Genomic DNA, 14,951 nt, shown 5'->3' with positions numbered 1-14,951 from the left:
TGAGTATGTGGAGTCTGAAAAAACAGCATTCTACGAGAGAGAGTTTACATTCATTTGTTTCTTCTCTTTTGTGTATTAATACGATTTCGTATGGGCTTCACGGCTCTTTGAGAAGAGTTGGATGTCGAAAAATACGATGTCGGAGCTTCATGTAACACATGCATGCCTAGGTTGTATCAAACATTATTCAAGGTTAATTAGCATGATGTTATCTGCCATGACAGAAAGGAGATGGAATAATGCTTTACGGCCAAGATAGAGAGAGCTGTTTACCAGGACAGATAAGAGGGAAAAAATTGCTTTATAACCAGGACAGAGATCGTTATTTAACAAGACACGGAGAAGGTGCAAGAATGCATGATTTGTGGCCATGACATATAAGATTATTTACCAGGACCAAGAGGAGGTGGAAGAGCGCTTTATGATAGGAACATAGATGATGTAAAATAATGTTAAGATAAATACTTACTCATTGCATTGTCTCCTCTGGAATTCGTATTGGTTTTAGCGCTTTTTGTTTTATTTTATTTTCTTGCCTACCGCCTCAGATATATTAGCTTACATTATACAACTTTTTGATTTTTTTGACCAGGTTTTTTTATAATACTTTTGTTTTTGATGAAGTTACTTTTAAAATATGAATCCAATATACCATAAATTATAAACAGATCCGTGCGTACTATGGGTAACAAACTAGTTTAACAAACACGCAACAATATTAAATTAATTCTGAACTCTTGCTTAGATGTGTACAAGAATAGTTCTTTGGTAATGACAAATTGGGCTAGTATATTTTATCAAAATTTATTAGGATAATTAATGTATTTATTTTGAAACTAATTTCCTAATTAGTGAAAAAAAATCCTGGCTAAATTGGGCCTATCAAATTTCCCTTCCCACACCACCAAATTGATATGGGATACCAAACTTCTCAAAAATACTAATTACTCCCACATTAATTCCTAAAAAAATCTTATATAAATATTAATCTTTCCATTTTCAGTAAATCCAAAAAAAAAGAACCTAAACCTAAAAAACTTTCTATTTTATCCTAATCTTTCCAAATTCTCAAAACCCTAATCAAAAAGAATCTTCATCCTTTTCTCCAACGAATCTTTGATCCAACCAAGGAAAAGGTAAATCTCCATCAACCCATTCAATGATTGGAATTTCTTCATTGATTTACATGTTTAAATCTTCGATTTTCTTGCATCAAAATCTCTGATTACACTCAGAGTCGGTTTATGTTGACATATCGAATAAACCGATTATGGGTTTTGTTCTTCTGCCATGAAGACCATGCATAATAATCGTTTTATACGATGATTAACATAAACCGATTTTTGATTTAGAAATGAAATATGAAATACATCACCAGAATCGGTTTATAGGTGCTTTAGAATAATGTGATTTTGGGTACAATTTTTCTTTTTAATAACTATGTGATCCCATAATCGGGTTTTATGTGCTTGTTAATTTATCGATTAAGATAGTCTATTCAGATTTCTTTCCACAATCGGTTTTTATATATGTATCACATAAATTGATTGTTTATGTTTGACATTCCTGTATGTTTTGTTGTTCAGGATCGGATTACATATGTTAAGTTATGTACCAATTGTTAACTTGATTTTTTTTTATGTAGATATGGACTTCGGACATCTAGCGCTCTCATCTTGGAGGATATTCTTAGGGAACCAGAACCATTGCCAGAAATAAGCCTCTATAAGTTGATTTTGGGCGTGAGACCCGTCTTGAACAAGTCCTCGCATTGATAGACAAGCTTGCACTAGAAGAACTTTATGAGGTCATGAGGTTCGCTAGGATAAGTAGAAACATGATTTCAGCTGAGAGAGATCGCCATGGATTTTTGTAAGGTATGTGGGAATAAATGGCTGAAGCAGAAGCTGCTTCTCTTGATGGTGGTGTTGGTGCTCCTGCTGATGGTGGTGGTGATGTTGATGTTGCAAATGCTCCCGATGGTGTTGCTACTGCTGATGATGGTCCTCCTGCTCTTTAAGTTTTAGATATTAAAAGTTTAAGTTTATAAAACTTGTGGTTGTTTTAAGTTTTTAACACTCTTTTGGGATGGTTAAGGTTTGTATTTTGGATGATCATGGTGTTGAACTTAATGCACTCAAAGTTTTAATTATAATTATGTGTTGCTCGATAATTCTAGCCTGACATGTCAACAATCGGTCTATTCGATATGTCAACATAAACTGATTGTCCATATTCCATAAAGAAATCGGTGTATGTGTGGGTTCAGTATAATCCGATTCTTCATGCCTTAGAAATGCTATTTTTCATGTATGTTTTTCAAGCTATAATCGGGTCACATATGCGTATATATAAACCGATTAGTGTCGGTGAATTTTTTTTACATGTCTTTAATCGGTTTATGTTGGTCACAAGAAAGACTGATTCCTGGTGGCATAAAAACATAATTTGGTTTTACAGACCTTCGAGAAGACCGATTATGCCAAATTATTTCACTTTTTTTTCAAAAAAAAATAGCCGTTAGGGACTTTCTCTATATATAGAGACCTCGTCCTCGGACCCTATTAGGCCCAAAAATTTTCATTCTATTACATCTCACTACATATACTCCACAAATACTCATTTCATACCTCCACATATAAGAAATGGCATCATTTGATTCAAATGAAGATCTATCCATCACCAAAGCATGGTACGCCGAGACTCGAATTAAACATTAGTCCTCCGTAAGGGTAGATGCCGAAACCTTTTGGACAAAGGTGCATAACAAATATAGACAAGAGTTCGGGAATCCTAATGAAAGAAGTGTTCAACAAGTGCATGATAGGCACCTAGTCATCGAAAATGCGATATTTTCTTTTTTAGTTATCCAAAAACGGATTTTGAATGCTAGCCACTTTAGTTACTCCATCGAACAAAGTAAGTTTGAGTTTTGGTTTTATAGCATGAAGTCGTGAAAGCGCGCTACTTAGAGGAAAAGGGGGAAGCATTCACATTCGAAGCAAGCTATCACTTCATGGTATCCAAAATCCCGAAGTATGCCCCGAACTTCATGGAGGGTGAATGTGACTCGGATTCCTCCGAAGAAGATTGATGGTTTTAGAAGTTTTTGTGTAGGTTTTGTGGGTAGACCTCTATGTAAACTCTCACGAAACTATAACTCGTCCACTAGGATCTCCTAGGGGTTTAAAGGCTTGATGCATGTGCTAAAGTCATCCTACAATAGTGAAATGAATGAAGAAAAAAAATTCTTACGAAAGAAAATAATCGGTTTATATATGTCACATATAACCCCGAATTTAACAATCATATGGCAAAGCTAACCGATTATGGAAGTCCTCTGTTAATCTTGGAAACACCAATCTACAATCGGTTTACAAGTGCATGAACGTAAACCGATTCTGGGTATTGTTTACGAAAAAAAATCAAAAAACTAAGTTGTTTGATGTTTTGAAGAACTCCTTAACATTAGTTGATCTCACATCCAAAACATAATTAACACCTAATACGATTAATTAATACTACTTATTAATCAGGAGTAAAATACTCCCTCTGTACCTATTATATATGCGGAATTTTCATTTTTCCTTGTACAACTATATAAGCATATTTCGAAACGATTTTTTACTTATATTACCCCTATTTATTTGCTTTGTAATCATCACAATTGAGTATATGTCTCTAACATTGGGAATATAATTAAGAGTAAAACAAGAAAAAATATAGAAATTTATAAAATCAAAAATGTTTTCTTAATCTAAGAGAATTGGTCCCTCCGCCTATCTATGTGGTACGGAAGAAGTAGTTACTTAGGTAATTGTGGGATAAGGGGTGGTGTGAAAATTATTTCTAATGACTTTTTCTATCATCTAGTAGCAGGCTCCAATTAAGTGGCATAGGCCCCAGTTTAGCAGGGAAATAAATGGATTAGGATTATCTAATATGTTTAAAAGAACAACCAGATCTCAAAAGTAAACACAATTATTGATGGATTTGAATATAATACCAATTTTAATTCTTGATTAGCACGTACTTACTAATTTACTAAATTCAAAACTATATTGACAGTGGGTCAAAATCAGCTTAATTATTGGACAAGCACATATACTACTCCGCTAAATCTAAGTCAAATTTGACAAAGACATCCACTACTCCGCTAAATCTAAGTTAATAAAGTTCAATCCCATGATGAAAAGAATTAAGACTAGCTATGGATAGCTAGGTTGAGCCGTTGAGGCAAATACATTAGATACATTTTCAGATTTATATATTTAGAGTTGTAGAAGATAGACGTAGGACTCAAGGAGGACCGGGTGGGAAGTTAGATTTGTTTTGATCACCCCAGGTGGGAAGTTAGATTTGTTTTGATCACCCTTTATTTCTGATTTCGAATGCAATGAAAAGATATAGAGAAAGAAAGAATAAGAGGAAGAATTGAAAGAATGTTACAAGGAAGATTTTCTTTAATTTGATGAAATGTAATTGTTATCGAGAAAATATACAAAACTGTGACTGAAATGTGCATCTCTTCCAAAAGTGTTACTGATATGAAAATTCTTACAAAAGTGTGACTAATATCCAAGGTACCCTTTATAGCCCGATGTCCACACATGCATAGCTTGGTGTCCACATATTCATAGTTGATGTCCACACATTATAGCTGATGTCCACATATTTATATCCTGATGTCCACATATTTTATGAATAGTGTTCGATGTCTAGACTTCGAAACATGGATGTGCACACTTATCCAACATATGATTACGCCTAGATTCTGGATGTATACATATAATATCTACACATCAGTGAAAAAATGGTGGGGTATCAGTGTGTCTATATGTACACATCCATGAAGGGGTGTTTACACATCCTTACCCGATGTGTACACATATGTTGTCGATATGTACACATCTGAGGACAAAACCCGGTATTTCCGTAAAAGATTAGGGCATACATGTCCGTTGACCAGTCATGGTCACACTTTTAAAAGAATTTTCAAATTGGTCATACTTTTGAAAGAAATGCACATTTCAGTCACACTTTTAGGTAAATTCCCTACTGTGATCGCCTTTCTTATGAATGATGGCCTTGTAAGCACTAAGGTAGTATATATGGGTTATGATAATAAGTGTATACCGTGATTATTTATTTTGAAATTAAAAAACAAGGTGAATTTACAGCCATCAAACAGACCTAAGAATTAGTGACACATAATTTTTTTTACTAGTGTTTAATAAATCGATATCTACTTATTCAAATGAGGTCAATTTTGATCCCATTTGAAATCGCCTAAAAAAACTCTATAACTTTGCAGCAGAAACCGATAGCTGATTTCACAAGTGTTTCAAAATATCAAATTAAGATTTATAGCCTTAACACTAGTCTGCGGGTTGACCGGACAAGCTAATCATGTTCAGACCTAAACCTACCTAACTGGGTTTGGCTAGGTTAACTCGCTGAATCAGTCCAACTTGGAAATCCCACTGAGTTAACTCAGTTATTCTACTTGTTTTGAACATAAGAGATTAACTTTGATGGTCTGTAGAATATGCGATTTTAATCCTAATTGAGCACTTATTAGCTCATATAAAAGATGACGGTAGAACTTTCTAATTTTAAGCAGGAGGTAATTTCGTCCCGATTATACCTAGAACAATCGAATTTTTCGCTCAGTCACCGCTAGTATAAGTTTTTCAGAAAAAAATGAGTGAAGCTCAAAAATTCATAATTAATTCCGTAGTTATCAAAATTGAGCAAACTCAATTTCGATAGAAATATGAGAGACTCATCTATAACTTTATGCTTTGAATTTAAGCTAATTGAACCATTATTTTATCTTAATATGGCCGAGAATTCGCTGACTCACCGGAATGATAAGTTTTCCGAATTTGCTATACAAGCATATAACCGGGTGCATACGCACCGGATGTATCGAGAGGGTCTATATCGAAGTCGCTTAAAATCGCACGGTGAGGTAATTATTGTGTTTTTACAGCTAATTAAGAGTAGTATGCAAAGGATATGTATTTAATCTCAATTCATTCAGTTAGGATTTAGGAGATTGAATTTTTTCCTTCAAAACTTTTTTTTTCTCTATTTTAGCGTAGGTAATTAATAACTTTACATATAAATGAAAGGGATTCTTCGTATGTTACATAATACTCCCTCCGTCCCATTTTTCTCGATAGCATAATAAGTTATGCATCTATAAGAATTTATGTAGCGATTGTTTCGCTTGATTTTACTGATACAGAAAAATTTATGCATAATGCAGCCATATTTTCGGGCGCATATCTTTATGCATCTATTTTCTCGATGCGTAATTCATTATGCAGCCATATTTTTGGATGCATATCAGGTTATGCATCTATTTTCTCGGTGCATAAATGATTAGGCAACAATTTTCAATTTCACAGCTAATAGAAAACATGTCGGATAATGTGTCATGCATCCATTTTCTCGACTATGCAGTCATAACTGTTAGAGTATTGCTCGGTCGACCTCGCAAGCATTGCTATCTCAAGCTTGTTTGTCAAGTTTAGTTGATCAAAACTATAGTCTTGATTTCTAGTCTACCTATAGGTGTTTCGGACTAGGATAGATAATATAATTGAGCTTTAGTCTTCACGACGCTTTCAACTGAAGAACGAAGATCTACTGAAGAACTCGGAGAATATTCATCAATAAAAGGTATGTGAAGACTAAAACTTATCTGTCACTCAGAATTCTATTATAATCTTATATATCTCCTATTGAGACAAGTCGTATATGATATAGTTTTCATATCATACACATTTGATATTTCGAGATGAGTTTAACCCTCTTATCTTTTTCTCGAAATATGTGTTGGTAGATTTCTGTCTTAGGTACATTCATCATCCTTCTCGACTTTATGTCAAAAGATGATCATGTGGAAATTTCCTTGAAACATCTTACATGATTTGTGTGAGACAGTCATTTGATGTCGACTTGGAAAGTTTTATATTGATTATTCGATCACTTGGAAATTGCTTATTAGATAATGGTTTGTGTGAGACAGCCATTTTCGTCTTCTAAGAATGTTTCAATGATTGAAATGGAAGTTTAGAGCTAAAACCCTTGTCTGGAAAAACATCACAGTATGCATACTTTACGTACAAACTGTGTTGGTAAGATTCAGGTCCGGAAACCAAGTATGCGTACCTGTTCGCAAACGGTTTCAACTGTGAAATTTCGGGAACCAAGTATGCGTTCCCGTTCGCAAACAGTTTTACCTGAGTTAGGACCGGAACGATAATATGCGTACCCTTTTGCATACTGTTGGTCGTGACCAAAGTCCGGAACCCAAGTATGCATACCCGTTCGCACACTTGAGTGGTTCAAGATCTAAAATCGTCAAAGTATGTATCCATTCTCATGAACAAATACATTTATCTAATAAGCAATGCAATCTTTTCAAACTGTGACTTAGTGTTCATGAATTGATTCTTGTACTTATGAATCAATCCGATTTTAATTCAGTTGGATCATATATACTTCTATGTGATTATTAACAATTGAACAACCCTATGAAGAACACAAATAGATCCTTTGATTATTATTGATCATCATAAGCGATCTAGATGTGTTAGATGAATGTGGAATAGACAAAAGTGTTCATATGGCTAACTTTGGTTAACTATTGTTGAACCAACCAAATGTACACGTTTAGGTACGGTTACCCATATCTAAATGAAGTATATTTCATTTGTGTGTGACAAGCTAAGTCCATCCAACGGTGGAGATATATTTCTTTGGTTTCAAGGAAAACTTAGCTTGCATCTTAAATCAGGATTTCATCTAATGGTGAATAACAAATGCTTTGTTTATAATCTATGCAAATCCTGGGAAATCTAATCCCCACACCTCATCTGTGATACTAATTGCGACCATAGTCGATTCTCCTTTAACCTTGGGTTTCTTCCAAAACGGTGTAGGTTAACGACTTAAAGACTTCATTGGGATTCTGAAGCCAGATCCTACTATTTTCTCTACAGTTGCATATTCTGATCTTACTTATTCTACCGTGTTGAGTACTATCTTCTCTAATATTTTATCGAGATTTATCTCTGATAGGTAAGATATAAAAATTAATCACAAAGCTCTTCGTCTCATTCTTTGTGATTCCACAATAACTTGTTCTACTACCATATAGTTAAGTTATTATGAGGTGATTGATATTTCTAGGTTGTTCTTCGGGAATATAAAACCGGATTATCAATTGGTTCCTGTGCACCTTGATTTATGATAAGACGGAACAAACTTCATAGGTATTTCTGTGGGAGACAAATTTATCTGTCCGAATAGACTTTTCTATGGGGGACAGATTGGTTTATAAGTCTTCGACTTTGGATCGTAGCAATTCTTAGTTGTGGGTGAGATCAGCTAATGGAATCAAGTGCGTAGAGTCCTGCTGGGATTCATAGGCCTAAGGAACGTGACTGTACCTTGATCAGTGGGAGATTGGTTAGGTCTCAACTACATTCCAGACCGAAGTTAATCTTGTAGTAGGCTAGTGTCTGTAGCGGCTTAATACAGTGTGGTTTTCAAACTGGACTACGTCACGGGGTTTTTCTGCATTCGCGGTTTCCTCGTTAACAAAACTTCTGGTGTCTGTGTTATTTCTTTTCCGCACTATATTTTATATAATTGAAATATCACAAGTTGTGTGTATTTCAATCAATTGTTAAATCCAACCTTTGGTTGTTGATTGAAATTGATTGACACTTGGATATTGGTCTTTGTTACCATCCAAGTTATTTCTCATATTCAATCAGGCTCACAGATTCTTATCTGTTCGATTGCAGATTGATTTGGATAGATATATAACTCTTGGATACTTTTCCGTGATTGAGTATGACTGTCTAGTTGACTCTCTTGGAATTGTGTTGGAGTTGTCCATACAGATTGCCTAGCGAATTATTGGGTGTGGTTTTTAGACCCCGTGTTTTCAATAACAACATCAACTTCTTCTTCTTCGTTTTCTTCTCCTTGAACTCCTCTTAGCCATAACAGAATCATCTTCTTGTTACTTACTATCTTCCATATGTAACTCAAATCACAAATTCAGGACACCACAAATACATCCATACACCCACCAGGACCATTACCTTTCTTCAAACCTAATCTTAATTTCTCATAAACCCTAGTTCTCCAAATCATGATTACAGTTTCAAACAATCTAGGGTTTAATCTCAATAATCTCAGGAAAACCAAATCGAAACGCAATAAAAACATTATAACTTCACAAAAAAAGATGGAATTAGATCCAGAAAACCATTGAATCATCTCTACTCATTGAAAATTGATATAAGATAACAGATTTAAAACCTAAAATGGAATCAATTTGAATCTTCTTCCAAAAATCATATCAATTAACGAAAACAACATGATTATCCTCGATTAATTTCACCACGTTTTCTCGGTAAAAAAAGGTAATCATATGAAAAAGAAGACAAAAGAAAAAGGAAGTCAATAATTTCAGAAAATATGGGTGTAAGGAAAAATTTAACCCACGTAACGGGTGCGCGCGTGAAGCTTTCCGTCCGTGAATTTCACGGTGAAAAAAATCTGAAAAATAAGTTTAGTAGTAGTTTTCACAAGGATGTATAACTCTCGAGTAGTTGGAGGATGGTTTTACTCTATGACTAGAAGCCCAAAAACGAGACTAGACAAGGTTGAAAGTAAGTGTGTGGGTGAATAAGCCCAAAAATGAGATGCCTTGGCTGGGTCCAATAGGGTGAAGATTTAATACAGTAGTGATAATATGCACTATGCAGCACAGCAGGCAGCAGCAGTGACTTCAATGACTACTTTCTTGGTATACATCCACCCCCTCGCTCAAAAAATCCCAGTTCCATCTGAGACTGTTATTAAGAGCATCATGCAGTTGATGCATGGCTTTCCTATGCAGATGGAACGAATTAATATCATTCAAATGAAACCTCTAACAAACTAACTAATTAACCGCATTACTCGTCAATAGTATACCCTATTTTCTTAAGAGAATTTAACACGCGGAGAAGATTAAAATTCCATATGATCACCACCACCTTTAAATATGTAGGGAATCTGCCCATTTCTCCATTCAAGTTTGTTTCCGATTATTTAACAATGGATGTCAAAGTTTGCATGGTCTTGTTCTTTTTAGCTGCAGTGGCTTGTTTGATAGCAGAGTCATCATCAACTTCTTCTGATATGTTAGTGGGTGGCGGTGTCGCAAGATCATTGACACAAAGATGTAATCGTGAAGGTGGAGACTGCATCGGTGAAGATAATGAATTAATGATGGACTACAAAACTAATCGTCGTTCGTTGTTTCAACCTAAGAGACATATTAGTTATGACGCCATTAAGAAGGACTGGGTTCCTTGTAGTAAACGTGGAAGGTCTTACTACGATTGTACTAAAGCATCAAAAGCTAATCCCTACAATAGAGGTTGCACTGTTGCTACTCATTGCGCAAGGATTATCAGATAAGGAAATGGTGATTTTCCAAAGAAAAGAAAAAAAGTGATATAGAAAATAAAATAAATGATGAATTACGTAATATGCTCCTCATATATAATAGCTAATTAAGCAAAATTTAATGGTGTTCTGCGAATATATGCGTCCATGTACATAAGTAAATAAATTATATTTGCATAAATAAGATAGAAAATTAATTACTGGTTTTTCTAATTCGGAAATGTCACTGTTTCATCTAGCTCTACTTGTCTCCGCCTAATTGTTGATCGATAAAGATGAATGGAGTGCAAAAAATTCCGATTGTCATTACATTTAGACGGGCACAATCTATTAAAAGTCTGGTTAACCGGGTTGGCATTATGCATATCCACCTTTCTACCGCATATACGCATTCAATTTTTTGGGGGGAAAAACAATAAAAAATAGAATAATTAAAGAGGCCGTGATACAGGTTGGACCTTGTTTTTGTCCGAGGAAAGCAACATTTTATTTTGAATTTCAACTTAGGTGGCTGCAATAAAAAATTTAATAATCCTCCTCAAGAGCTGGTTAAAAGTTATTATTGGCGATAGTCAGGCAGAGCAAAGCTTATCCTGGAGAGGCAAGCTTAGTTTATAATTCTTTTGTTTGTTGTATCCGCAACTTGTTTGAAAAAAGAAGGAAAAAAGAAAAAGACAGATCTTGAGTCAAAATTTAATGCGACCTCTGACTTATAGTAATTTGCTAACTTCAATGTAACTTTGAATACGAAACCTTGACGATTTAATGATAATAATATTAATAAATACAAGATCAGATTTTAATGAAAAATCTGAAAAAGTAGTCACTAAAGGAGGGTTCGAGCCCTCAGCCTCCCGACGGGGAGGAACATACAAGCACATAGTACTCCTGGAAACAAGAAAGCATAAAAGCAAATACAAACAGCTGGAGCAGAAAGGCATACAAGATAATGTGGTGAATCGCTAATTGCCTTCAACATTAAACAGGCAACGCTATATGAGCTAAATCGGCATTAGCACTTGTTCCCAGGCATTGACCATAATCACCGAATTCCTTAACATACTCAACAATGGCTTTAGCCATCGGAACAAGACCCTCAATACTGATTAGGCTCTTGACTTTATCAGCAAGATGATCTGGGACTTCATACTCCGTTGTGGATCTGATGGTACATGAATTAGGACCAGTGCTTATGATTTTGAACTTATCAACGTAAGATGTCACGCCCATGGCTAAGTACCCTCCTGAAATTTGTTGCACCTCCTTCAAACGTTGAGCATGATCTATTTTCCTGAACGTCTCTTTGTATGACCGTGGCACTTCCCCTGAGAACATCATCATCAAATTCGAGTAGTCAGATATACAGATCCATATCGACAAACAAACAAATATTATGGCCAAATTAAAGAAAAAATGTGACGGAAGGAATAAGGAGAACATACCAGGAGGAAAAATAATGCGAATGACGGTGCCGACACCACCGTCTCCGCTTATGTAATCGATCCGGTCGAAAACATGGGGGAGTAATTTGACGATGAGCTTAGGGAGTTCTTTACAAGCGTAAACACCCCAAATAGAACTGGCTGATAATGGAACATCAATCTCGTTATTAAGTTCATACCTCATTGAATCTGCTCCTTTCCCCATCAAAAACAATGCAAAAAACACCATAAAAATTGCTGGTTTCATCATATTTCTAATTTATGGAAATCCAATCCACAGTAGATTAGAAGGTGGTATGCAATTAAGCTGCTGGCTAGTTTCTTGAGAATATCTAAGTTGAATGTGTTTTTGTGATAGAACTTGAATTTCACTGGATGCTGGGCATGCCCTTTTTAAGGTACAGGATTGGCGTATCGCCTTAATATTATTGCCTATTTGCATTATTTTAAAACTTTTTGAGTTGTTTACTGTTGGCGTTTTCCACATTTTGTATTGCTTTGAGGACAATAATTTCTTTGCACGATCTGTACTCCTTTGGAAACGAGTAACACGAGAAGTGATTTTTGGTATATATATTTTTTACTAGAAAGTGACAACGAAGTCAGCTTTCTTTTTGGATCTGAATCATCATCTTATGTTCAGTGGAAGTTTTCGCCGAATCTCAACTACTGATTAGAAGTGTGCAACAAAACCAGAGTCTAACATAGTTTCAGAGAGCAAAATGTACTGTAAAAAATTCATAGTTATTGGCCGGTGCAAGCGGATACGTGAAATAAATGCATGAACCATAATATTACAGCTAGGTTGAAGGATGGTGAAGCCAAAATATATGCACTTTAAAAATAGATATTGAATGAGGGAGAGGGACCATCCAACCATGTTGCATTTAGAGCTACCAAATCTGATAAAGATGTGACCTTCCTAGAAACAGTACATAATTAATAATAATCGAGATTCGAGAGAAGATGTGTATTGCTGTGGGAACGAATATAATGGTTGGGATTTAATAGCACTAACGTGTCTACCAGCTAGTGCCATGACTCTTGCGGGTAATCTGGATTCTGGTTAGTAGGATTTCTTCTTCAGTTTCTCTTTTATATAGCCAAAGCAGGTCTGGACCAACCCGCCAACCCTATTGTACACTACAGCATGTAGAATAGAGATGCGTATCCATCGAATATCCTAGTATTGTTCCAAGGAGAACAAATTGGTCGCTTATCCCACGATCTTTTTGACTTTGAATTTACATAAAATAGACTCGTCACGTGGCCACACAGGAAGGCACGGGATAGGACAGAAGAATCTCATTTAAAGATTTTGCTCAGTGACTTGTCAAATCAAATGTCAGAATTACCTCGCCACTAACTAATAACACAAAGCACGAAGAGAAAGCATCCTTAAAACGAAGTACCTCGTATAAGGAATCTAAACTGCGAAGAACCAGTTGGAGCACCAGACAAGACACCAACCACGAAATAAAGATGGACGAAGTAAGGTTACTTGGATGGAAAGATAACTTGTGAAGTAAGTAAATTATGAAACAAGAAAAGAGACAGCTGTCCCGACAAACACCCAAAGTTGTCAGCGAACGAAAGGGGGAAAACTTTATGGAAAATGATCTGGGCGAAGTATAAAGCATCTCCACGAGATGCAGACGAACTAAATGAGTTGTACACCATTAGGGTCGATTGGTCTATAAATAGGGATCCTTGGGCAATGTATGGGGGGTCGGATTCTTTGGAGGGGAGAGATTTGCTTAGAGTGAGAGATTAGGGTTTCCTTGTATACAAGAACTTGTATTTTCAGTACTTGGAGTGGTTAAGCAATAAAGAATTTCTTATCCGAAACCTTTATCATGTCTTAGATCTGGTTCTTTTCTTATTTGGGTGTGTTACTGGATTTGCAGTGGTTACATTTTGGCGTCCAGAAACAGGGACTTAGATCAGGGACTCATCCTCATCTAAGAGTTTGAGAAAGGTTGAAATTGTTTTAAAATTGTAGAAGTTAGAGATTTTGGCGAGTTGTTTTAAAATTAGGGTTTTGTAGATCTTAGACGATTCATTCGTAGTTAAGATTAGAAATATAGGAGAGCGAGTACTCCTTGGGTGTTGCATCATAGAGCAAAAGTAGATTTGGAGATACCGAACCAAGAATCAGTCGATGGACAGAATACCAGATCGAGCGAGGCAGTTGATAGCGACAAGAATAAGCAAGCGTTTGAAAGCGAAGAGAGGAGGAAGAATGGAAAAGGGAGAAACATCGGTTGCAGGGTAAAGGCAAGGCGTGAACCGACGATGGAACAAACAGACCGATGAAGATGATTTTAGGGAAGTCTCAATACATAATTTTGACATGAACACCGATGCCGAGGAAGAAATGACCCACGAAGAGTTGGAAGAAAACATTGATGAAGAACACATGACGTTGGAGCAGCTAAGGGAGACACTTCTCCTTGAACGGGAACGAGAAAGGGATATAACGGAGCAACACACCCGATTGATGCTACAAAATGCTAGGTTGGAGCTACAAAATCGCCGACTTAACGAGGAAACAGAAGCTTCCGCCATGGACTAGGAAGGAAACACGATATCGTTAGGGGAAAAAGAGCCACGACGGAGGAGATTTTCCCATGAGGACGATGAAGGAGAGCGACAAAAAACGGCTAAGGGAAGGAAGTGAAGAAAGAGATCTGAGAAGAGCGTTGGAGGCAACGAGATGGGAAGATCAAAGACAGAGATACAAAGAAGAAAGGAGGAACGGAGACGAAATGAGGAGAGAGGCGGAAAGGAAACACGATGTAAAACGGAGACACGAGGAATAAATCAGACGTGGGGAAGGAAGGCTTAGCGTGATGAGAGGCGACCATCACGAAAGAAATGGAGGAAACTTGAACTAAGAGGTCTTGAATGAGCTACGAGATATGAGGACGCTGATAAAAAATTTGCGAAGAGGTGGAAGGGTGCAACTGGCAGAGGCGATAGAGGAGGTAGATAAATCTCCATTCACCTATGAGATAATGTATG

The 14,951-nt window shown here is 36.2% G+C and overlaps 2 protein-coding genes across 2 annotated transcripts; one reads left to right on the top strand and one right to left on the bottom strand.

Moving 5' to 3' along the window:
- Positions 1 to 10,045: 10,045 nt before the first annotated feature.
- LOC113329506 (protein RALF-like 4) lies at positions 10,046 to 10,707 on the top strand. Its single transcript, XM_026576377.1, has one exon. It carries the CDS (start codon positions 10,057 to 10,059, stop codon positions 10,495 to 10,497), a length of 441 nt encoding a protein of 146 aa, XP_026432162.1. The 5' UTR covers positions 10,046 to 10,056; the 3' UTR covers positions 10,498 to 10,707.
- Positions 10,708 to 11,224: 517 nt separating this feature from the next.
- LOC113329580 (S-norcoclaurine synthase 2-like) lies at positions 11,225 to 12,327 on the bottom strand. The gene is made up of 2 exons (XM_026576437.1): positions 11,928 to 12,327; positions 11,225 to 11,810 (listed from the first exon to the last, which is right to left on the bottom strand). The coding sequence occupies exons 1-2, from the start codon at positions 12,175 to 12,177 to the stop codon at positions 11,464 to 11,466; spliced, it is 597 nt and encodes a 198-aa protein (XP_026432222.1). The 5' UTR covers positions 12,178 to 12,327; the 3' UTR covers positions 11,225 to 11,463.
- Positions 12,328 to 14,951: the final 2,624 nt, after the last annotated feature.

This window comes from Papaver somniferum, unplaced genomic scaffold (genome assembly GCF_003573695.1).
Source record: "Papaver somniferum cultivar HN1 unplaced genomic scaffold, ASM357369v1 unplaced-scaffold_117, whole genome shotgun sequence".
Taxonomy (NCBI): Eukaryota; Viridiplantae; Streptophyta; class Magnoliopsida; order Ranunculales; family Papaveraceae; genus Papaver; species Papaver somniferum.
This window is presented reverse-complemented; position numbering and strand designations above follow the sequence as displayed.